The following is a 25,096-nucleotide window of genomic DNA, read 5'->3' as shown; positions in this document are numbered from 1 at the left end:
GTTACTGGATACGAGAGCCGCAGAGCATGGTGGGATAGCAATGGCGCTGTCATGATAAAATTTTTCGTATCCCAGCTCACATTTTCCTTCTTTAACTTGCGTATGGTTTACAGGAGGCGTACGGGGCATACGGATAACGTGACAAATCAGGTTTAGGTAAACTTTGACAGATTCATTGGGGCCTGGGTAGACATACGGCGACGGCAGGAGTACTGAAAGTGCGACCACCACGCTCACTTGAAAAGGGGTGGGAGGGCGAGGGCAGATAGTTGCTTTGGCCGCACTTGTTACTTAGTAGTTAGTTTGTGTCGCAGAGGAAGACCTGTTTAACTTTAAGTTTCAAGTGTACGGCAAAAAGATTTAGAGATAAATGGCAGCCCAAGGAAACACGCAGAAGATTTTCCCGTCATCCCACAAAACGGTGGTGATCCTGGACCACAGTCCTTTCATGTCAGAACCATGTGGGCAGACTGTGGACTTCGACATTCTCCCAAAGGTAAGTACTGTAGTACATGTAACATAGGTAGCAACCTGAGATCTAGTGCAACCTGAGATCGATGGAAAACCTTAAGGAATCATATTACCTCATACCTAGCACAACCTGAGGTAAACAAAGGAATCATATTACTATAATTATTAAATTCAGGTCTAGTGCAACCAGAGGTAAACAAAGCCAAAGGGATCAAATTACCTCATATCTAGTGCAACCAGAGGTAAACAAAGGGATCATATTACCTCAGATCTAGTACAACATAAGCCTGAAATAAAGAAAGGAAGAATATTAACAAAGTTTGAAAGGAATCATATTAACAGATCTAGTGCAACCTGTCGATGAAGGTTAGACATCCAGGTAATAGGATATTCCAAAAAACAGTCACGTAACTGTAAGTGTTTTTTGGCGTGAGGTTAACAAACTTTACAAAGGAATCATTACACCAGAACTGGTGCAACATGATGAAGTAAACAAAGAGATTACATCACCTCAGAACTAGTGCAATTGTAGTACATGTACTAGTAGTGAGTACCTCTAAATCTAATGCTTAACTGATACCGTGTATCCCCACCAGTCACGTGCCGCTCCAGGAATCATCCCCCTGGCACCCCTGGCCAAGTCCCTGTGGACCTGCACTGTGGAGGCAGCTTCTGAATATGCAAGGGTCGTGTATGATGTCTACCCACCCAGGTCCAGGGATAAACTGGTAAGTCGGTCACACAATGCATGGCAAGAGATAGTCAGAATTGCATACGGATTACCCCACCATTGCTCTCTTTGTGTGAAATTCAAATGAATCATGACAGGGTTTGAAATTCTTTTTTTTATTAGATTTTCCACTGGGCAACCTAAGCCAAAAGCCCATGTAACTAAAATGTTCTCACATGTACTTCCCAACCACAGCTGAAATTTGTGATCACTGACACAGAAGCCAGGTCTCTTAACAGCTGGATGGAAGAAGAGCAGTCTTTATCTAACGTAAGTACCATTGTACACAAAACACTGTCTTCGGATATAACTGGAAAATTATAATATATAACGTTATATCTGTAAAAAAACAAAGCCTACCTGCACCAATCAGAATTTAGGAAGTACATGTATGAATTACACTAAAACTACAAAGCTGTTGATAAATCATTTCTTTTATACATCAAAGGTAGTGTTAAGCAATATAGCTACCGGTAATATAAATCCACATACCTAGTGTGTTACGCTGAAGGTGGGTTATACCGGCTATACCGATACAGATAACAGATACCTACACATAAACTTATACAAAATGTATCTAGTACACTACTATCTACCCAGTACATGGACCAGTGCAGGTTAGGTAAGGGTAGACATCAGAAATACTTGCACAGGTCCAATTCTACCTGAACTACATGTATAAATGTAAACTGCATATATATAAAGAGATGGCATTTTTAGCCCTGGAAATAGTCATGGAACTTCCAGCCATTTCAATTCACACCTAGGTTCTTCAAGGCCTTGCGGTTGTTGGGCCACCCTCAGACTCTGACGATGCTGAGAACTGCAGTGTGATGCACGGCCTGGCCATGGCTGTGGAGTCCCTGTGTGAGGGGAGTGAGAAACAGCTGGAACTCAGGGCCTCCCTGGCTGATCCTGAGGAACCTGTAGTCAACAAGGGCAGGGTGGTCTGCATCACCACTGTCAAAAGGTACAGTCATCATATAAAGTAATTAGATTTAGATTTCTGTATCTGTATCACCAACTGTCATTTGGCATAACACTATCTGTAGTATAGTAGAGTACTAGTAGTAGGAGTATATGACTGGACAACTATACTACTACAATGTACTACTACTACTGCTAGTCTACTACTACTACTAGTCTACCACTACTACATTTTTACTAGTCCATTACTAGTACTACTACTACTACGTAGCCTGCTAGTACTAGTCTACTACTAATGGTCTACTACTACTACTAGCCTACTACTACTACTTCTTCTACTACTACTACTACTACTACTACTACTACTACTACTACTACTACTACTACTACTACTACTACACAGCTTGGTTTGATTACAGTAATTCTTCATATTGTAGGCTGACTATATACATTGTGTACATTTTGTTTTTCTGTCATAGCCAAGGCCATATCCAAATGTTGGAGGAGTGTATGCAGGAGGCCATTGTACAGCACAACAAAATAGCAGAAGCAGCTGATAAGTAAGTATCATTTTTATATTTTTTGCACAACCTATTGTGAAAAATATAAAAAATAATATTTTTCATGTTCATTTGAATTTCTTTCACTCAGTGCAAAGATTCTGTCTTCATATTGTCCATCAGATGCCATGATGTTGGAAATTAATGAAGCTTACTTACAGTTAGGGTACTGGTACACAGTACTGGTACTGTACCATAAAAATTGATTTGGTGCAGGCCCAAAGTACCAAATCACTGAATACCAGTACTGTACTCATATTACACTAATCACATGCTTATTTGGGACCTAAAAAATAGCTGGTCCTCTATGGGTGACAGAATCAGGACAGTGTGTTTGTGTTACCTATACCTCTTCCTGTATCTATAAATTGTTTAGGTATACAGCACTATAGTCAACAACACTGTTTGTCTCCCTATTGACAGGTTACCCATCACCCATTGTGAACTGGTGTTGATTCACACTGTCCCAGTAGGGGCAGACAACAACATACAAGATCAACCTAACAAAGAGGTCAGTTTTGTACACATGTCATAATACATGTCATAATATAGTTTTATATTATACAATGTACTACTAGTCTACTACTACTAGTCTACTACTACTACATGTACTATTAGTCTATTACTACTACACACAAAATCATGGATTGCTATCTTTGATATTGCAAAGTGCTAACTGTCTTAGTCTTAGAGACACATTGTATCTACAAATGTATATCTTAAAGCATCCAATGCTATTTCAAGGTAGAAAGACTGGGTTTTCAAAGTCAATTTTCTGGTCTTTCTTTTAATGTAGAGTAAGTTGAATCCATCCTATCTCATTATTTCTCATAGCATATTGGTATCTGTGAGGCAAAAATGCGATGTCACTGAAGGATAATAGTTGCTTATACTGTATAAGAAAATCCCAATATCCCAAGTGTAATGTGACTTGTTTCCACTAGGTGTCCTCGCTGTTGTCCTGTGAGGTCCACTCGGTGCACTCAGGCAGGCACATTGCAGCCAAGCTGGCCTTACTGGTACAGAAGCACTTCCACCTGACTTCTACCACCATCACAGGCATACCCATGAAGGTACGACATACATACATGTTGGTCTTGTATATGATACTTAGGGGAATGCACCACAGTTTATTACCTCCGGGGGAGGAGACATCCTTCCGCGGAAGGGTTTTGTGAGAGATTTAGATTTTCATGTTCGCAGCTGTTTCTCGCGTTTGGGTGGACGGATTCTTTTGAGACTCGGTATATGTTTTGCTATTGGGCTGCAGATGATGCACGTTCTTTTGTTTTTATTGTACATGTGTTTTCGGGCGTTAAAATGGTGCCTTTTGGTGGCCCCAAAACACCCCTTTGAGCGTGAAAGTGGTCACGACCGTTGACCTTTGGCGTGTTTAAGCTATTCTCGGTCTGGTCCACGTATATGACCACTCACACAGAGGGGTGTCCGGTCTCGATAAATTCTTTGTTTAAAACCCTATATAAAAATATACAATAAAAAGCCCGGAGGTATAAAATCTCAGATTTTACTTGTTTTGGGTCTGAATTTGATTCTGCACAACTTCAAGCCTTGGGACTGTCTCTGAAGCAAAGAAAAACAACTGTGTAAGTCTTGGGCCCCAAATCAATTACTAAAATTGGCAAATTCTGTGAAACTTTGTATACTTTGTTCCAGCATTTGTTTTCAGTAATGTTTTATTGCAAAGATGACAATGCTAAAAATGCTGAAAGTGTTGCTGATAATTTCATTTGCTTTCAACATACACAAATAGGTACATTTTAATCAATGTGAAGAACAGTAACTTAGCATAGTCTTGTTTAAAACAAAATCTTGATCTTTTTTACCTAGGAGGAGCAAAATGCGTCAACCTCAGCAAACTACGATGTGGAGATCTTACACAGCAAAGACGCACACATTGAGATCCTTAAAATGGGTAGGTGCTATTTCTTACTATCAGGAATTGTCAGAGAAATGTTCATGATAATATACTAGTACATAATTTTCTCACCCAGTTGTGAAGTGACTGTGTTAATCATGTAAACATACATACTGTCTTTCTCTATGCTATGCTTAATAGCATATCCACCAGCTTTTGTCATTTCACTATGTGACATTTAAAAGCTGCATTATGTAACATTAGGACAATACAAAAATTTAATTTTGTGGTCATTTTTTTTATATAGTAAGTTGTAAGTAAGGGCCATTCAGGAATTGGAGGAGCAAAATCATGATGCCTTTAATACAAGACTGTTTAAAAGCTGGAAACACAGCTGTCAGCCATGATGTTTGTTTACATTCTAGTATTTTATGGTGGCACCACAAACTATGTGCACCTTGTGTGGGCTGTTTTAGTGCTAATCATAAATGTGAGACAATTGTGGAAATATGTTGAAAAGTGGCAGTGAATTACAATCACACAAAGATTTTTTTTAATTAAATGTTTCAATTTTTCTGGAAAAAATGTTACATAATGCACCTTTAAGTATTAAAAGTAATCAACATGCATGTGGCTTGTGGTGTGTTGTGACTGCATGTGTAACTGTTGTGTTCTTACTTGTGCATGACTTGTGCATGGCATTTCCTGTATTTTAAAGCCCCTTGAACCTGTTTTCTTACCTCCTCATGGGCTGCCTCACGGAGCAGGCAGCACGTCACAAGGTAGGTCTATAGGTGCCGGGTGCTGGATCCTGTCTGTAGCTGTTTGTGTTGTCATGTGTGTGTGTCTGTGTGCAGTTTGAACAAAAATGTCACTAAAGCCACTAGTAGACTCACTACAGTCACTAGCTTTCTTGTCTTGAAAGTGTACATTGTACATTGTGAATTGGAGTCAATATGGGTAATAAATGAAGTACAAATGTACTTACATGTACATGACTTTGTAGTAGAGAAGTTAAGTAGAGACATTGAAAGCTACACTTTGGAAGTGTATCAAAAGCAAGTTTTGTCTTAACAATTGAGTAGTAGTAGTAGTAAAAAGTCTAGCATTATACACAAGGGACCAGGAGTTGAGTAGTAACTGTTGTAACGTTAGGTTGTTATATAAGGCCATGCCAATTTGACTTGTTGTTCAGAAAAAAACGGGAGAAAACTTTGAAGAAAACAAGAATAATATGCGCATTTTGGACTTCATTCAAAACATGAAGCGGGCAAATCCGAGAAACAGTTGTTTGAATTGGTGAGGCCTAAGTGGAATAACATGGTGTGTTACAGGCTATGACTCCAGTGGCTTTGCCTGTAGTAAGGACAGTTTTGGCAGAGAGACTGTCATCTTGAAGTGGTGCACTCCTAAGACTAATATTGTTGGTAAGGAAAAAAACATTATTTTTTGTTAAAGCGTAATTATGCAAAAGTCATACATTGTAAGGGGGCCTGTTGTAAATAAAAAAAATGATGAAAATGAAGAAAATGTGGTAAGAAATTGTCAATATCAGATTTCCTTATGCAGACTAAGAAGAGTTGAAAATGCATTTTATTACATGTGAAGGCATCTCTGACCAGTTCTCTATGTCTCCCTGTAATAGAACTTCAGTACTGCACAGGAGCATACAGGATCACCCCTGCAGATGTGAGTAGAGAAATACTCTGCACATCCTCTCCTACAAGATAAATTGCTTTCAGAAATGTTCTTTTGAGAAGAAATTGTGAATTGAATATGTGTGCTGTGAAACTTTTTTGTTATTTCATGCATTTCTTTGATCTAAAAGATTTTGTCCTTTGTGCTGACACCAGGTTAACAGCAGACCTTCCTCCTGCCTCACCAACTTTCTCCTGAATGGTACGTACTATGCTACTTTTACCAACCCTGCTAGGATTGATATCTCCTAGCAAGTATATCACCGTATGTCGGCAGAACATACTGCACCCATACAAAACCTGTAATGTATTGTACATAGTATTACATAGGTCGTATTCCCATATTTAAGAATGACATCTAGTCATAATTTTCAAATGTTGTGTCAGAAAAGATATCGTCTGCAACAGACAAACTTCTGATGCAATGTTGACCAAACATCCAACAGAGACTGTGAAAAATCTGGTTTTTGCACAGAACTCGTTTAGAGCTCGTCTGAATTCTGCCAGCACACTCTTCTCATGTATTTCATTTTGTATTGGCTTGTATTATATATAATTTATTTACAAACGAAGTAAAAAAATAGAAAATTTTTTTTTCTGTGTTGTTCAGGTCGAGCAGTGATGCTGGAACAGCCCAGGAAGTCTGGGTCAAAGGTTATCTCCCACATGCTGGCCAGTCACGGTGGAGAAATCTTCCTCCACTGTCTGGGCACAGGAAGATCCCCCCCTGGAGGACCCCCCCTCCATCAGCGAGGGGGCCGGGGGGAGGGTCACTGACTACAGAATAACTGTGAGTTCAACAAGCATAATGTTGGGCACATCTACATGATTGTACAGGTCTCCAATACGGGTCTTCCATCTGCATTGCGATTAAAAGTCATGTAAAACAAGATTAATATCCTTGCATTTCTCAATTGAAACACGAGCAAATGCCATGCACATTTAAACCATGTTCATTTCTTGTGTAGACTTTGTGTAGATGTTCGTGTGATCGCAGTTGATCAGCACATGCGGTTTACATGGCTTTTATGCAGTTCTCAATTGCAATTTAAATGTGATTTACCCCTCTTTTGCAGAAATATGTTAAAAATGCATAGGATGGGAAGTTAGTCTAGATCTGTACTGTATAATATTATGTTGCTTTCATATTTGATAGTATTATAAGCGGTAATTTTGTGCTAAGGATTTCAGCAGTGTAGATATGATTGATGTGACACTGTTTTCTGTCCCTACCCAGGACTATGGAGATTTCATGAAGGAAAACAGACTGATGCCGTACCCTGTACCACAGGAGGGACATATCCTGCCGAAGAAAGAAGGTTAGAAGCTGTTCATAGTCTTTGTTATCTTTCCTTTTGCAGAAGAAAAAAAGTTTGTTTTTTTGCCCTTTTACTTCTTCCTCTCAAAACATATAAGGTCAATGACCTGGACCAGACAGCTGTCACCATGGTAACTGGTACTGTAACAGACGGCATGTGGAATGTATTGGGTTACATTATGTAGCAAGACAGTTGGAGGCTGGTCACCATATACTACATGTATATGAATGTGTTTGAGTAAGAAGTAACAGAACTGTAACAGTAGTTTGTTGGTCTAGACCATTTGAAGGTTCTGATACATAACAACTCTTCTGATATTGTGTTTATGTTATCTTCTTCTTTTGTACTGCTTAGCCCAATATAATATTGGATTATTAGCAGCTGCACATGTTTCTATTATCGTTGTTCAGCATCAAGTAACTTCATGCAGTTTAAGATGTTTTTTCTTGTTTCCTTTCTTCTGTAGCTACTGCCGTGTTAGAGAGAACCACCCGCTACTGGCCCCTGGTCATTAGTGACACCATCATCTTCAACATGGCTTCTGTGAGTCAGCCTATGCCTTTAATATGCAAAATTTTTATCATTTCAGTAACACTATAGCATATAGCTTGCCAAAGTTTGGTTGACTTTGTCTGATGATAGTGTTCTGTTTCCAGCACATTGATCCATTACCAACACTCATCACTAAGGCAGCACTGACAGAGGACGATGTGTTGGAATGCCAGAAGGTAGGCTGGACTTTCCACATGTCTTATCACTTGAGTTTCATTTGGATTCACTGCCTCCTTTGCATTAAGATAATGATGGTACTTAGGTTGTTCTTTTGATGATTTGTTGAAACAGTCAATCTATCACTTGGTTGGAATGGAGTCCAGAAGTGAACCCCTCCCCATACCTGCCATGGGCACCAGAGGGAAAGGACCCAAGAGGTGAGTTACATTTAAGGGTTAATGACCCGCCACAAGGTGTTTATGGTGTCATAAGGCCTAATCATTTCCTATAACCACCGATTGAACTGCCAAGGGAGTGCAGCAGTGATTGGGTCAGGTGGCATAACGGCAGAGTGTTCAGCTCAGAATCAAGAGGTCAAGTGCTGACGTGGCACCAATCTAGTGTCCTTGGGAAATGCTCTTTACATTACTTTCCTTACTGCACTCGGGTGAAAATGAGTACCTAGCTTCATTTAGCTAGGAGTCTAGGACTATCCTGTATAAGACATTGCATGGGGGTTATGTGTTTGAGGAGAGCGACACCCACCACACCACACCATACAAAAAAAGATTAGGGGCATGCCCCTGTGTGAAATGGTCCAAATACTACTAACTGGAAGTTTGCCATTCACTACAAATCACCCAGATGGAGGCCTGGCAAACCCCCATCTGGTATTAGCCACAGTCACAGTGACTAAGATCATCACCCTCATATACATGAGCCTTAGTGAAAACCGAATTGCAAAGCAAGTATAGCTACTTAAAAAGGTGTGATGCTTCACCTCTGATGAGGATGACTGACAACAATGATGTGAAGGTAAACATAATGCATTTTGCTTTGCAAATGTTATCTTTCTAAATTCTAATTCTAAATTCTCCTGCTGTACCCCAGAGATGAACAGTACAGACAGATGTGGGCAGAGCTGGACACCCTGTTACGAGCTCACGCCTCCACGTCCATCAACCACCAGAAAGTCCTGGAGTGTCTGCAGGAGATCAGGAGACCGGCGGAGGAGGCTAAAGAAAGCTCAAGGAAAGCAGGGAAGAAGGAGGAAGTGGTGGTGAAGGAAGAGAGGGTGATGACAGAGCAGAGTACAGCTGAGCTGGCCTGGCAGGAGATACAGAGGTCAGAATTTGGAAAACATGCAATAATCAATTTGTACATTGTACAATAACTAATTTGTGAAGTGGCCAAGTAGAGTGTTTGCCTTGCATTTCGTAGGTCTTGAGTTCGATCCCTGACTGAGTCATGCCAAAGACTCCAAAAATGGTACATACTGGTTTGTCTGCACTCAGCATTTAGAAAAGGGTATGGTAGATCAACACACACCACTACCAGTGGACTACCAATCTGCCGTAGTGATTGCACTACTGTGTGGCCCAAGGGAGTTTAAGGGCTATTGAAACAGAGATGGGTGCTGCCCTGTGCACCATCTGGTAACAATTGCATAAAGTACTGTTCAACCCCAGTCTTTGTGAATAAATTACATGTAGTAATCTGTCTGTACCATCACATTATGCAGATGACACGGGTAACTGAATGGGTACATGGCATCTTTAATGCCTTGAGCCAAAAAGTCTGGTTCCGTGCCCAAATTCTTACTCTGTCCAATGACACCTTCATGGGAACAACTCGGAAGCACTTTTATTCACTCTAAAAGTATCTCTGACATGTTAGAAACGCAAAATAAGTGTCCCCGACCAAGTGTCCGATAAATGGCTGTTATCATTACGTGTTTTGTTTCCAGATACAAGGCGATGTCAGAAAGAGAGAGGTCTGACTTTGAGAGAGGGAACACTAACAACGACCACTTCAGACACAGACAGCAGACTGAGTTGTCCTCACCTCCCATCAAGAAACTCAAGACTTCTCTGGAAGATTCACAAGGAAAACAACAAGGTATGTATTAAAGACATGCAAAGGTACTGTTAGATTTTCAAAGTCAATTTTCTGGTCATTTTTTATTGTAGTATGTAGTTTCAGTTGCTTCAACCCTATCCCATAGCATACTGATATGTATCTGTGATGTAAAAATGTGATGTCTGGCTGAAAAGCTCCTTGTTCTATCTATTCTTGGTGGTACCAAGAAATAAAGGCAATTTTCGCATACATGTAGCTTGTTTTGGGGCTATTTCAAATGCTTTAAGTATGAAAGGCTGACAAAAATGTGCCAAGAAATGGCAGTAAGTGTCAATATCAGAAAGATTTCTTCATCCAGAATACTTTTTATTTTGCTACACTAAAATTGCATTGGATGCCTTTAAGACACTTGGGCTGAAGCTTCTATAGGATCGTGGGAACATTTTCTTTCTACCAGTATTACTAGTACTGTAATCATAATATTGAATATTTCACTGCTAGGGTAGTGTAGAGATGCTGCCTTTACAGTACATTGTATTAACATGACCACTTCTATCCCACAGGTGGACCGCCATCCCTACTGGCCATTTGGACCAGTAGAATCAAGAGTAAATACGCCTCTCGGCACTGTGAGTTTGCAGGCAGGCTGACGGCTGAAGGGAACAAGGCTGAGCTGTACGTTAACCTACAGAAGGACAGCACCAATGGGTGGGTAAATTTGGGTACAAAATGTATATCCCAGTGTTTTAGCCAGACTGCAATTTTCTCTGTCATCTGAATTTTGTTTCACGTAACATAGTGTTGAGTGCTGAAGGCACAAGCAAGACAATCCCAGGGTGGTCAAGGGGCATACTCCCCTGGGAAAATTTCACCCTCTGAAACACTTTTCTGTGTTTTGATGGGCAGTTTTTGCTGGTAGACTTAACGTAATGACATCTCTTTTCAAATCTAAAAGTGATTTTGTCTGTCAAAGATGACACATAGGGCAAAATTTGGTAAAATTATGTCAAAGATGGATGCTGGATAGAGTCTGGTAGATTTGTTTCAATCATCCTGGGATGGGAGGATGTGGAGGGAGAGGGGGTGAAATATACTGCAGTTGCTTGCAAGTGTTGGCTTTCTAGTGTTAAAACAGTATTTTCCATTTTTGCAGGACCTCTGACAAGCCCAGTGGTGTGAAACAGGAAAAGAGGGGACCCTGATCCAATCCAACATGAGATCATTGTATAATTTTGTACAGTACCGGTACATCTGTCTCCATTTCAGCTTCAGTTTATCACCAGACATTCCACAGGAAAGGACAATGCTAGGAAACTTGTGCTGTCTATCAATCCTTTGTAAAGTATTGCACCTGCTGTATAGTAGATGAATGCCGGTACTGTTAACATGACTTTAAAACCTCAGAAGCTTGTACCCCAGATCTGTCTTAAGCCTGAGTCAAAGCATCTAGGATAAGAATATATTTCCTGCCAACAGCACTCCAGAAACCTTGTAAATAAAACTATCTTATCCATGTGTTTTTGTTTTTTTCATCTTGTGAACTACCTTAAAGTGTGCTTAGCAGTGCTCCTTTGCTCAAGGGTGCCTTTCCTCTTCTGGCTAATACCAACCTTGGTTATAACTAATTTTGGGGAGCTAAGTAGGTTTCTTTGCTAGGTACCTGTTTCTGCAAATAAGTATTACGGGATATAGCAGAGACCAGTCAAAGCAGTAGAATTTAATAGCTTGTTAAAAAATCTTTATTCAGAAAAATCTCGATTCTTTACATATCATAAAATAATCTAACTCAAATATTATTATACTGAGCAACCTGTGCTACTGGAAAAAAAGGAAATGTACAATCTAACCACTGAGGACCAACAAAATATGTACACAAAAGTTCCTTCATATCATCTTTATCAACGTTAATGAAAAAACAAGGAGCTTTGCTCTACCAGAGAGCTACATTGTAGGCTACACTATTGACAGAAATCAAAGAATGCAGTGACAGTTAACGGTGGCAAAATTGGATTTCCTCGTACAGAATATTTTTTGTTTGCTGCCCTGAAATTGCATTGAATGCCTGTAATTTTATACAAAAGTTAACAAGTCTTGGAGACTACATGTAGATTGTCTGGGTTCAATACCAAATTAATCCTGATTACCTTCAATATTGGGGAATAAAACAATGTTTCCTTCAAAATACATAAGTACCAAAGTATTGCTCCTTTCATTATTAATCATTACAAATATGCTTTCAATTCAAAGGCTAAGGAAATACCAGGAGTTGGTCATGATATGTTTCCTTTCACAGATACAACCTTGCATAGATTGGCTTATTCTATACATGTTCAAAATGTATGTGATGAGTAACATTATATACATACAAGGTAAAGGTCAACATACTTTCATCATCAATTGCTACTTTGGTCCACTGAGAGTACAAGTACTAAAATGATATCATACATGTACTTGTATAAAGTCCATTTACTTAGGTTTGTTTTAAAAAAGTCCTTTTACCAGCAAACGTGGACATGACTATGTATACTGCAATCCTCATACTATGACCCGATTTACACACGTGGGAAAAACCTGATGTATTAAAATCCTGTGTATTGAATTTTTTTTGCGTGTAACACACGAATGGTTTTCGTACGTTCAAAAGTATTAGCACTTTTCATACTGTTGAGTTTTGCCCTTGTGTAAATCAGGTCCATATTGCTTCTGCATGGGGATTCCTGTATCACACTTTGGTGTCAGCAAAGCTGAGTGGTTCAGGCAGGGGGGAGGCACTTGGTGTGTAGGGTGGCGGGAGCCTGTAGGGAGGGGGAGGCTTCCTGGGCACGGACGCCGTGTACCTGGGGGGTGGGGGAAGGGCCGAGGCCTGGGGCTCCATCCCGCTCAGTAACTCCTGCGTGTCCGGGATTCGGTACGGCGGCGGGGCAGGTCTCCGCGTCGGCAGCCGCGTCGCCGGCGGCTTCTCGTCGGGTAAAACAATCGGCTTGCTTGGCTTGGTGTCCTTCATTTCTACCTCGTCCTCCAACACGATGGGCTTGCGATTTTTGGTCAGCGTTAGCTTGTCGTATTTCGGGAGCTTCTTGCCTGATTCTTTCCTCCTGTACAGACAACAGGCTACGACTCCAAGAAGTAGCAGTATAGCTGCGATGCAGGCAGCAGGGACGACAGTTCCCAGCAGGTGGTTGGAGTGGCTGAGAGGGGCAGGGGCAAGAGTAGCGGCAGCGGTAGGAAGCGGTGAGACCACCCCAATGCCACACACGCCCTGATACCGCACCCGGGCTTCAGTCACGGGATAATCTGGCAACAACGACGTCACAAATGTAGGGTTCACTGTTCCGTCTGGGTTTAACAGCTCTGCCGCGAGGCTCTGTATGGTGGCGTTCTGGCACGTGGCGGAAGACAGGGAGATGTTGCTCCACGAAAACACCACCGAGCCTTCCTCCACCGAGTCAATGAGGATGAAGTTGGTAGTCCTGTCACGGAAGTGGGTAGAAATCTTCTCTGACAGACTAATCCAGCTGAGGATGTCCGACTGGAAAGTGTTGTAGTTAATGTCGATGACAGCAGTGAAGATGTGGGAGGGGGTGGGGGGCTGGGTGACGGTCAGTTGGAAGGCGTCCCGCGTGGCCAGGCCTTGTGAGTCGTACACAACTAAGATGAAGTGGAAAATCTGGTCGGCTGAGTCCTGAGGAAACAAACATCCAAAGATCAGTGTTCTGTTTGAGCATAATAGCCCCTACACTGTGATTTAGCCCTTCTTTACACTGTCTTTTACAACTAGTGTAGGGGTGTTTCTTTTGGAGAACAACTATTCAGAAATCTTTAAAAAAAATTAAAATTTGATTTTAGAATGTAGCTGTAACATACTAGTAACCTCCTTGTTTTGGCTTTAGAAGAAAGGATGACACAGTCACCACAACAGGATGTGTTTACAGTACTTTACACCAAGCAGAACCGGAACAACCGGTCATGCATTTAGCATAACTTTAGCCAGGAATGTTCCATTCTTGTTAAAGGGGAGTGGTTTGGACAGCAACAGTCAGAGAAGTTTTCATTAAAGACACACACAGTGTTATATGTATAACAGGGAATGTGAAATTTTTTTCTATCATCTCAGTTTTATTTGATGTAACATCAAATTACTAGTAGCGAGTGCTGAAGGGTTCAGAAGCATACGCTCCACCGGGAAAATTGTGAAATCTTGACTCACTGAAATGCTATTTCCTGCATTTTGAGGGAAGTTTGCTCTATATCTTTACATAACGATTTTTGACCATCAAAGATTTTGGAGCCAAGTCAATCATGAGGACCAAAATTCCTTCAAATGATGGAAGCACAGATGCTGGTTAGAACACTGCACACACATGAACTTTATCATGAAAGTTCATCTGTGTTGATAGTTACATGTTTATAGGTAAAACTTTTGTTCCAACACAAAAAGGGAAATGCTTTCACCTAGAGCCTGAGGAAGTCCAAAGTGACTGGTTGAAAGCTCTAGGCGAGAAGAACTAGGACCTTTTTGCGTTGGTTCTACCTTCAAAAACATGAACATTGTTTCTTACCAATGGAGGAATCCCGTACAAGGCTTGCCACTCGTGGTTCAGAAACAGCCACGTGGTTCCATCCAAGGCCACCAGCTCCAGAGTCAGCCCGCGGGTGTTCATGGCGTCCTCCATGTCGTAGAAGGTGTCGTAAGGCACGCGGCTGTAGTACACCTGTCCCGCAGACACCTGCAGGTGGTCCAGGTGGTTCACCAGCAACGGGGGCTGGTTGGGAGGAACTGGGGTGGGAGGGGGGCAGGATACAAGTTAGATATTATCGGTAGCTTTAGTAGACAGTAGGATGTTATGAATCCTTTGCTGGCCATCATAACACCAACAACCCACAAAGATATCATTCTGTCCCTTGTTGGGAAACAAAGGTTGGAACAGACTCACACTAAACAAGGGTGAGCAACACAAGCACATGTTAAAACCTCATACATACAGTATGACAACTACTGCTAAACAGGTGGAGAACACTTCTAGTTTCCATCTGTGGCTATAATGTTATGGAAGGTGAAGCAAGCAAAAACACAAGACACATGCCACCAACATTTTAGGCTCCCAAAGTGATTTCAGGGCAGTAAAACTGGATATTCTTTGTTAATTTTTTTTACCCAATCCCATAGCATACCAATATCTGTGAGGCAAAAATGCAATGCCCCCGACAGAAAATGGTTGCTTGTTTCGTATCGTAGCCTGGTTGTAGCCATTTATAGTCATGTAGCTTGCTTCACTGCCATTTCAATTGCTCGTACCGGGTACATGTAGTATGAAATGATGACAAAAATGTGCTAAGAAATGGCAGTTTATGTCAATATAAGACAGATTTCCTCAACCAGAATATCTTTTGTTTTGCCACCCTGAAATTGCATTGGATGCCTTTAAGGTACATGTACACATCACATACATCTTGACACTGAGCAAACATCCAAGAGGTGGGTTATTATAGTGTCACCATAAAACAAACACCACATAAACATGAATGAAACACTGTACTCCCTTCATCATGCTTTAAAAGTGTAACAATTGGTTTTACAGAAGTCATCCTAGATGAGGTGTTGAAGTGCAATATTAGTACAAAAAGCCTGGTCCAGGCAGGTGGTAGCCCAAATCAGTGATCAATCCTTAAGCCCCTGTCACAGTCAAATCAAACACTGCCAAACTCCCCCAACCATAGTTAGGAGTAGGTCGGGAGCAAGGTCAGCTGTGGTTGGCTGGTGTTCGATTAGGCCAGCTACTGTTCGCTTGCACCAGCCAAATGTTTAAAACATTCGGGTGTGGACAGACGGTTGGGACATGGTTGGGAGTAGGTTGGCAGTCTTTGGGGCATGTTCATTGGTATAATTTGATTTGATTTGTATAGGAAAGTAGGCATGGTCTGAATCTGGTGAGACTGCTCCCAAACTTCAGCCAACTTTGGTTGACAGGGGTTTACAGACGGGTGGTGGTGAAGAGTGCCTATTAGTAATAAGACTGACAGTGTTCTGAACTGAGAGCTGATACACTGTTAAAACATTGGTATACAACACAATGCAAAACAATTCCTCATCTCCAGTGTGAAAGATCTCTTGAGTCTGCTTCTGTGGAGTGTGACAAAAATGTGTGAAGGTGTATCTGTCTGTATAAATGTGCTGAAAAAGAAAGAAAAAAAAGCAACCAACATAATCTACAAGCATAATAAGGAAACCAAAACCGGTGCAACCCTCACCTGTAGGTGTGCTGACGCTGCTAGACACTACCGCAGTGGAATTCACCACTGCAGGGCTGGGGGTGGGCAGGGTGCTGTTAGACACTAGTGCGGCGGTGGAACTGACCACTGGCGGGCCGGGGGTGGGCAGGGTGCTTAAGGTAGTGGGAACTGTGAAAAAAATAGAACTGAGGGAACTGGCACTAGATGGAGACACCAAAGGAGTGCTGGGAGTGAGCGGGTCACCAAGGAATGAGGTAGGAGAAGGTGATGGGAGTATTGTGGGAGAAGGCAGGAATGAGGTGAGCGAGGAGGATGCTAGAGACCCTGGTACTTTGGTTGATGATGGTGCAATGCCACTTAACACTGAGCTGGCAGATGTTCTCAAAACCACACTTGGTGTGGCAAGTTCTGAAGTCACTGCAGTGGCACTACTGGTGCTAAATCTACTGAAGGTTGCAACACCCGTAAGAAGTGCACTACTTGTGACAAGTTCTGTAGTTACTACAGTTGGTGCACTACTCGTGGCAAGTTCTGTAGTAGCTAAAGTTGGTGCACTACTTGTGGCAAGTTCTGTAGTAGCTAAAGTTGGTGCACTAATAGTGGCAACAAGTCTGCTGGAGGTTGCACTGACAGTGGAGGTTGCACTAGGTACGCTTGTTGGAAACACACTGTCCGTGGCAAGTTCTGCAGTCACTGCAGAGGCACTACTTGCTGTGCTAAGTCTACTCAAGGTGGCGAGTTCACTAATTGTCTCAAACATAGCTGTAGTAGAAGTGGCAGGTCTACTGGCAGATGCAAATGCTGTAACTGTGGTGCTTTCAAACCCACCGCTCAAGCTTAGTGCAACACTAGGAGTGACCACGTCAGACTTACGAGAAGTAGCGACTGCACTGGTCGAGGAAAGTGCTGGAAATACTGAAGTTGGTGATGGCACTGGTGTGCTGGATTGTACCGCTACCGTTGTGGCAAGTGCACTTGTGCTACCTGTTGGTGTTGGGCTCGGTGTAAGACCGAGCTGTGAGGATGTGGTGGTGAAAACTGCTGTGATGCTGGGTGTGGTTGAGAGCTCCATGGAGGAACTCATGCCTGTGCTTGGTAGAATAGACGTTGACAGCTGGACTGCAGTTGTTGGCTCCACCCCTACACTGATGCTTGTCGGTTGCATTGTGGCTGTAAGAGTTGTCGTTTCAAATCCTACTGTTGGTAACGAGAGTGAAGATATTCCAGAGGTTGCTACAGTTGGTGAGAAGGAGAGAACTGGACTGGAAGGTTCCAAACTGGTGAGTGTTGGCAGAACACCTAGAGAGGAGGCTGTGGAAGGAGCCAGAGGAGCTGACATACTTGTGAGGACCGGAGTAGAGGAGGCCGGCATCAGTGTCGCCACAGGGGAAGGCGATATTCCAGTGGAGGGGGTGACAGGTAGAGAGGACAAGCTCTCCGTTGCTTCCAACGTTGGCCGGGTGACCAAACCTGGGGTGGCTGTGGGACTTAGTGTTAGGGACAGGGAGGGAAGAGGTGGGAGGGGGGTGGTGAAGAAGGCACTTGGGCTGGAGAGGGTGACGGGTGAGGCAGTAGGAATGGAGGACGGTGGGGAGAGGGTGACGGTTGGGGTCGGCATGGGCGTGGCAAATCCCGCTGCCTGTCTTTTCCGTCGCTGTTCCCGGGCGGCGGTTGACGTCACCTGCCAGCCGATGACGCCGTAGCCGAGAACCTTGGTCAGGACGCCCTCCCGCGCATTATGGTACATCACCTTGGAGAAATCCTCCACACCGTGAAAGCGGCCGCAGCTCAGCCGCCATGACAGTTCGGTGGACGACGGCTGGGACAAAACCGTGCCGATATCGACATCACCTGGCCCAGACTCCACCACGGATTCCTCTAACAGTCTAACAATGTTTGAACCGCGGTGCTTGGTCAGCCTGAAGCTCTGCGGGTCCCTCCTGACAAAGTCTGCCATCGTGACGACCAAGTCCACCCTATCTCTGGGTAAGAGGTCTTCAACGCTCACCGACAGTCTGACCACAGCCCTTGTCTCTCCGTTGTAGCACACAGCGTTACTTTGCTGCGAGTCTTCAGCCATTTTTGTATCGCTTGTCATAGTTCTCACCTCCCCAGATGAAGATTTGAACTGTAAAAAATCCCCTTGTATTGGATCAAACTTTTTCTCAAATCTTGCTGTAGATTCTGTAGGAACGTTAACGACCTCCACTGGGAATATATCGGACGAGACTAGTTTTGAGTCTGCTGACGTAGCAGTCAGGTTGATGTAGTACACCCCCTCGTCTGTTACCATGGGAACGCCATATATCGTTCTTGTTGATGAGTCGAATGTCAACCAATGAGGAAGCCTCGCCGAGTCCACCTCAGTCACCTGTAAAGTGTGAGGCACAGATGACAGAACATTTCGTTAGGTATGAAAATTGTCATATATCCCTGACATGACAGTATGCAACCAGCAAATGTATTTGTCCAAACAAGCTTAAAATTACTTTTTCCAACAAGACTCATATCAAAGACAGAAGAGTAGAATCCAGAATTCTGTCACCTTGTAGTTGCTGACAGTTGTCCCAAACATGTTCTCAGGTATCTGGTACATGAAGATGTTCCCTGCTATGGCTGTCATGTCTGGGATGGTCCATCTCAGCTGCTGTCCTGACTCTGTCCACCCTGCCACGTCCTTCCCCACCCCTTCAGTCCCTTTCCCCACCCCCATACGCCCCCTCCCCCACCCCTGCAGCAAACACAACTGGCAGCACAGAAGCGAGCACCAACACTCCGACGGCCAGTAACAAGGCACAGGGACCAACTGTCACATTCCTCAGCACCAGGTGCGCGTGACACCTGTGTGGGTGCAGCTGCGAACAGCTGCAAGTTCTCATCCCATTCCTCACGTCTGTTTCACACTCCTGGTTTTTCTTCCCAGTTGCCATGGCAATTTATATAGGCAAGCGGATGTTTATGTTGTTTCAAGGTCGATGGAACGTCCTGATTTCAGTTTCCTCTTCATGACCTTCAGGACAGATCCTGCAAAATGGTAAAAACAAATATCAAAACAACAAATCTGAGATTCCAAATCTCCTAGCAGTATGAAGTGCATAATGTTTACCATGTGCTAGAAAACAAAGAAATCTGGATCTGTCAAAGTGAAAACCACTGTGAGTTATAGCTGCAAACACACAAACACGACCGAAAACATTACCCACAGAAGGATACATGTACAGTATCTCCTTCCCCATACGTAATAAAATTGATGCTTTCAATAACTTTTTGACATGCATTAAAAGTTTGCCATCTCTTAATATAAGATACACAGTGGTATGTAGAACACATTTGGTATGCTTCATACATTCAAATAATGCATTATTATATGAAAGCCTAAAATATCATCCAGAAAATGGATTCACCTTCAGTTGTTAGCATGTCCAGTAAGAATAACACTGTTCAGTGCGACGTTACATACTGATTAGTCATAGCTACTATTTTGGGGTCGTCTGTCAAGACCTGGTATGAAAGGGTGTGGTCACTACGATTGTTTGAGTTTCATGGGTCAAAGTCTGTACCAGTATGTGTGACATTCTGTTTTTATTGCGTCCTGTTGTTTTAGAAAACATTGGTAGTGAAAACAAAAAAGATGTGTGACAGAAACCTGAAACAGTGAAAGAGAGCAGAATAAAGAAACATTTTACTACTAAAAAAGCCTGATTGCACAGTATTGGGTTGGTACAGTTGGTACAGTTTACAATGAATAATTTTAGTGTAAATATGAGTATGACTGTCTGTGACTATGTTTGTAGATTACTTAATACATTTTGTACAAGTAACTCAAATTTTTGGGAGTTTGTTATGCATCATGTTTGTACAGTATGTAATGAGGGGTCTATTCTTGTTTTCTACTTCAAGCATATACTACAGTCATGTACCTAAAATCTCGTCAACAACTGGCCACTTAACACCGAATCCACAACCGTTTACCAGTAAACACCCTTCTTGAGTTGCCCCTAAAAGTATGTACACAGTAAACCACACGACGTGGGCCATCTTATCTATCCGTGCCGATCTGTGCCGCTGGCGCCCAAACGGACACGTCGTCCCGTCATCGCTATCTGTTTTCGCGATCGTGTCGGTGGGAACTGTTCATAAAGTAGACACCTTATACCCTTAATCCTGCTTAGGGGGCCTTAAGAGTGACAGGACTGGACAATGGAGGCCTGTAGTTTTGTTACTGCAGCTCAGGTACATGGAAAGCCTTTGGTTTGACATGATCCTCGGACTGTGGGAAAGTTATACTGCCTTTCAAAGAATTAGTATTGGTTACCACAATTTCCCGCCAACATATAATGGAATCATCATCGACAAGTTTTCAAAATTGTATTTTTTGAGACATAAATAAGGGCCTGCATGCCCTTTTCATGCATTTTTTTGGAAACATAAATACATTTCTAGTATTGCCCCACCTAAATTCACCACTAAGCATTGCCAGGATCCCCCTATACATCTAGTAGACCGTTTGTTGTGATGCATAAACCTAGTTCTGACATACCCATGATGACAATATCGTTACTCTTTTCCCATCTAAAACAGGAAAGGAGAAGGATAAATCCAATGATGATCATTTCACTTCAGTTGGACTTTCCGTAATAGTAGCACGTTGGCAGAATGCACTGCACCTGCGCGAAACCCGTAATGTATTGTACATAGCATTTAGGCAGAACGTCTCATATAAGGTTGTATACGCTCATTTTCGGCAGTAGCTTCCAAATGTTATGTCGGAAAGAATATCCTCTGCAACAGGAAAAATTCTGGTGCAACGTTGACCAAAAACCCAACGGAAAACGCGAAAATACAGGGTTCTGCGCAGGCGCAGTACGTTCTGCCGACGTGCTCATAATAGTTCAGTTGAAAAGCTAACTTAAAGGTGATAGTCAGAAGAGAATCATTGAAAGAATAACAGTAGAGCTTTTGTTAAAACCATTACCGGGTATCATGCACTGATTGCTACCAGGCACTGAACAGTAAAATAACATAAAACCTTTTTATCTTACTCTTACCATACAAACCAAAGCATTGGTACATATTACTGCTATTTAACTATAAAAGTTTGATGTATTGTTACACTTTATCTACAGATGAGTGTAGAAGAGTGATACTCACCGGTGTGTGTATGTAGAGTGTGGGAACTAACGGTTGCAGTGACTCCACAAAGCTAACATGGTTCTAAATCTCCACTGGGAATGGTCTACTCTGCAGGAAGAAGGGGGAGAAAATATTAGCGACATCAGAACATTCTCTCTTCTTATTGTCACAAAATTTGATTAACATGTAGGAAAGTGAAGTAAAATCTTTAATGTTACATTGATGCTACAAGAACTATTCAGTGAACCCATTTCAAGATTCAAGGTTTCCGTACTAGTAAAAGTGTGATAATGATCACCCTACTTTCTGAATCATATGTGGTACCTCCCAGATAGGCATGTAATACTACCGGACACACTACAACACTATATGGGTCAAGTGGGGGCTGTAGGTATGTCAGTGTGGACCCAGCCCACTGTAACACTGTCTAAAACCTTAACTTCAATAAGGACTGCAGGACACAGTTACTAACAACCACCTGCCACAACTGGGTAGCAAGAAGGTTTTAGATACAGGATCTTATTTTGGAACTTTGGAACAAGAAGGAAATAGTAATGTTGATGTTAATGTTACAGTTATATCAACACGGATGAATATGCACACAATCCAGAAATGGCTTACAATTTTGTTAACTTTAAGTTGGCGTTAACGGTTACAATTTGTTATGGTTGACAAATTATAATAATGTAACAGTTGTGATTTTGATTTGTAATAATGGTAACGTTAACAGCTGTTATAGTTGTAATATGTAACTGTTAACGCTAATTGTAGACATATGTCTCAACATGAATGTTGTAACTATTATATTGTTGGTATCTTGCTAAAACATCATGATCTGTGCTTTATGCCAGAAGTTCATGATCATAATCACAAAATTCCAGGCCTGAGTAGCTAGGGTTAGGGTTAGGGTTAGCCGCGGCGACTGTTGCAGGGCTTCTCTTGCTTGCAGTCTTTTACATTAGCCTTGTTAGGGCTAATGTAAAAGACTGCAAGCAAGAGAAGCCCTGCAACAGTCGCCGCGGCTAGGTTAGGGTAAGGGTGGGACGTCGGTCTAGTGGCCCCTTAAATTTGTGGGTGGCATACACTAATACAGGAAACAAAAGCACGCATGCATGAAAGGAAATAATGATAATATGGCGAACAACAACAACACCTGGACACACCTGGCTGTACCTCCAACAACGGTTCAACCGTGTCTCATCACATTTGATGGTCTCCGTTGGTTCATTTTGTACTGGAATCACTTGTCGATTTAAAAAGCATCTTTGTACGTGGAAAAATAGCTTGATTACTCACCTGTTAAGACCGCAACACGCCTTACTAAATTACAGCGTCCCTAACCCCTTGGCACCGTTACATTTTACCTGGATACCTGACCGTCACCTGTTTTACCCAGAATGCATTCTACTAAAACCACGGTTCAAAAGAGACCTCTAGCGTTCAACATTATAAACGCAGGTTATGATCGCAGTCACTGCTGCAGTTATTCACAGAATCGATAGGGGTCAGTTTTGATCCATGAGGAGGAAGGCAACATGGCCGTTCTTGAAGCAGACGTTTGTTGTGGGTTGGAAAATGTTGCAATTCCAGCTGTTAGCGACGTAGAAGGCACAATATTGTCTGATATTAAGGTGCAGTACACAAACATGATTCACGTAGATTTGATCTAGTAAATAACGTTTAACGTTTTTATGTTTCATTTCATTATATAGGATACGAAAGGTGGAGGGTTGGTCGACAATTTTGACATTGCACTAGCACTAGCCTAATACCTAAAGTTGCAGCAAAGTTAAGGGACAGCCTAATAATGTTTATCAATAGCACATTATTCTGAAAAGACAGATATCATCTGTTTATCTTCTTAAATTGAATTTGAAGCGAATATTCTTTGTTACACAGATTTGATAGAAGCAAAGTACAAATGTAATACTTCACCTTTTCAGTACACTCCCACCAATGTTGCTGGTCCAGGAGCCCCAACAGACCCCAGTGAGATCATGTACGCCGGCTGTGACTGTCAAACTCCCACTTGCCCCTCGGACTGCCCCTGTATCCTCCGATATGGGCCGACATACGACAACGCTGGCTGCCTTCTGACAGAAGAAAGAGAAAACTTCCTCCGCTGCAAACCAATCCTGGAGTGTAACTCCTCCTGTCGGTGTGGGGAAAAGTGTTATAACCGTGTTGTACAGAAGGGTGTCTCCTTAAAACTCGAAGTCTTCCGCACCCCTCGAAAAGGATGGGGACTGCGGGCTGCTGAGAGAATACCGTTAGGAAGATTCGTGTGCGAGTACGCCGGGGAGGTACTCGGGTTACAGGAGGCAAGGAGAAGAACTCGGAACATGAAACACGAAGATATGAACTACATTCTCACTCTCAGGGAACACATCGCAAGTGGAAGGGTAGTAGAGACACATGTGGATCCTACCTACATAGGGAATGTTGGTAGATACATCAACCACTCCTGTTCTCCAAACTTGCTCATGCTACCAGTCAGGGTGGACTCGGAGGTCCCCAAACTTGCCCTCTTTGCCAGGAAGGACATAGAAGTAGGAGAGGAGCTTTCGTTCGACTATTCCGGAGAGTACGGCAACGTCGCAACTCAGAAAAAGTTACAGAAGGAAAGAGAGAAGAGCAAAGACTGTTCAAAACTGAAACCGTGCTTCTGTGGGTCTGAGATGTGTGCAGGATTTCTACCTTTTGATCCAAGTCTGTATCAAGTGCAATCAAAGTAAAGACTAATCAAACAACATCAAGATGATGACTTTTACCTAGTCATTTTAATTGGGTTTACACTTGTTTTATACCATCTTCGTCCAAAGTAGAGCCTATCTTTTTTTTCAAAAGCACATATTAACTTATTAAGCACCCATAGAGTGAAGCAACTGTTTAGTATCAGTCAACATAATCACTGGAATAAAAAGCTACTTATTTTCAAACCTGTTGATAAATTGGTATTGGTATAATTTCCATACAACTGTGTGCCCATATGTGCTACTACTAGTAAGTAAATTAATAATAATAATATCTACATCAGCAGCTATTACAGAATTCTTTGATATAGAATTGTATTTAAGAAATTTACATTCTATACCAATATGGCACCTTTCCTCTCACCAGGTATTGCACTTTGCATGATGGAATGATGTAAAAAAAACAGATGCTGACAATTTCTACATTCGTGAACCCAAGTGAAACAGTGGTACATTTTTTGTACTTGGCACTGTCACTAAAACATATTTATATTTTCTTTGCAAACACAAAACACTTACATTGCACAAAACCAACATATATTATATAATTGACCTACATGTGAAATTACAGTCACTGTGATATTGTATCTTCTTTATAATTCATGATTTGTATTGTTACTTTGCAGTCCTCAGCATTTCAATAGACATCCAATACAATATACAGGCAGCAGTGGGTGCCTTTAAAGTCATGGAAGACTTCTTTTAGAAATCTAAGTACTTGATATATCTATGGTAATTCCCATAATCTATTCTCCATCCAGCTGCTTCATTTACTGCACTTACTGTAAATCACTTATGGTAGCAAAAGTTTGAACTATACCGTTGGTG

The 25,096-nt window shown here is 42.1% G+C and overlaps 3 protein-coding genes across 4 annotated transcripts; 2 read left to right on the top strand and 1 right to left on the bottom strand.

The window, feature by feature from the left end:
- Window positions 1-3: 3 nt before the first annotated feature.
- On the top strand, window positions 4-11,666 carry LOC109477028 (protein asunder homolog). The gene is given in 21 exon segments (XM_019778048.1): window positions 4-496; window positions 1,068-1,199; window positions 1,397-1,471; window positions 1,969-2,171; window positions 2,608-2,688; window positions 3,112-3,199; window positions 3,633-3,761; window positions 4,537-4,621; window positions 5,899-5,991; window positions 6,210-6,253; window positions 6,418-6,463; window positions 6,872-6,984; window positions 6,986-7,051; window positions 7,499-7,580; window positions 8,047-8,123; window positions 8,237-8,308; window positions 8,424-8,509; window positions 9,183-9,416; window positions 10,039-10,190; window positions 10,715-10,859; window positions 11,305-11,666. Coding segments are annotated over 21 exon segments (2,178 nt in total). The 5' UTR covers window positions 4-370; the 3' UTR covers window positions 11,354-11,666.
- Window positions 11,667-12,465: 799 nt separating this feature from the next.
- Window positions 12,466-19,086, bottom strand: LOC109477021 (dystroglycan-like). Of its 2 annotated transcripts, XM_019778036.1 has the most exons (5): window positions 18,928-19,086; window positions 17,256-18,753; window positions 16,401-16,550; window positions 14,711-14,928; window positions 12,466-13,833 (listed from the first exon to the last, which is right to left on the bottom strand). In XM_019778036.1, the coding sequence occupies exons 1-5, from the start codon at window positions 19,003-19,005 to the stop codon at window positions 12,874-12,876; spliced, it is 2,904 nt and encodes a 967-aa protein (XP_019633595.1). In that variant the 5' UTR covers window positions 19,006-19,086; the 3' UTR covers window positions 12,466-12,873. The 2 variants fall into 2 exon arrangements, with proteins under 2 accessions (XP_019633595.1, XP_019633594.1); XM_019778035.1 differs by having other exon boundaries at window positions 16,401-18,753.
- A 3,964-nt stretch (window positions 19,087-23,050) lies between these two features.
- LOC109476894 (histone-lysine N-methyltransferase SETMAR-like) lies at window positions 23,051-24,466 on the top strand. The gene is made up of 2 exons (XM_019777910.1): window positions 23,051-23,146; window positions 23,459-24,466. The coding sequence occupies exons 1-2, from the start codon at window positions 23,051-23,053 to the stop codon at window positions 24,248-24,250; spliced, it is 888 nt and encodes a 295-aa protein (XP_019633469.1). The 3' UTR covers window positions 24,251-24,466.
- The last annotated feature ends 630 nt before the right edge of the window (window positions 24,467-25,096 follow it).

The sequence above is a fragment of the Branchiostoma belcheri genome, unplaced genomic scaffold (genome assembly GCF_001625305.1).
Source record: "Branchiostoma belcheri isolate BF01 breed outbred unplaced genomic scaffold, Haploidv18h27 scaffold4, whole genome shotgun sequence".
Lineage (NCBI taxonomy): Eukaryota > Metazoa > Chordata > Leptocardii > Amphioxiformes > Branchiostomatidae > Branchiostoma > Branchiostoma belcheri.
Note: the sequence above shows the minus strand (reverse complement) of the source record. Positions and strands in the feature narration are given on the sequence as shown.

What these genes read in the sequence shown, in the direction of transcription:
- LOC109477021 (XM_019778035.1), bottom strand. Translation starts at nt 19,005, where the DNA reads ATGACAGCCATAGCAGGGAACATCTTCATGTACCAGATACCTGAGAAC. An exon ending in CAACTGTCAGCAACTACAAG is followed by an intron (nt 18,754 to 18,927) that starts GTGACAGAATTC and finishes CACACTTTACAG; the next exon opens with GTGACTGAGGTGGACTCGGC. An exon ending in CAGCGTCAGCACACCTACAG is followed by an intron (nt 14,929 to 16,400) that starts GTGAGGGTTGCA and finishes CTCCCACCCCAG; the next exon opens with TTCCTCCCAACCAGCCCCCG.
- LOC109476894 (XM_019777910.1), top strand. Translation starts at nt 23,051, where the DNA reads ATGGCCGTTCTTGAAGCAGACGTTTGTTGTGGGTTGGAAAATGTTGCA. An exon ending in CAATATTGTCTGATATTAAG is followed by an intron (nt 23,147 to 23,458) that starts GTGCAGTACACA and finishes TCACCTTTTCAG; the next exon opens with TACACTCCCACCAATGTTGC.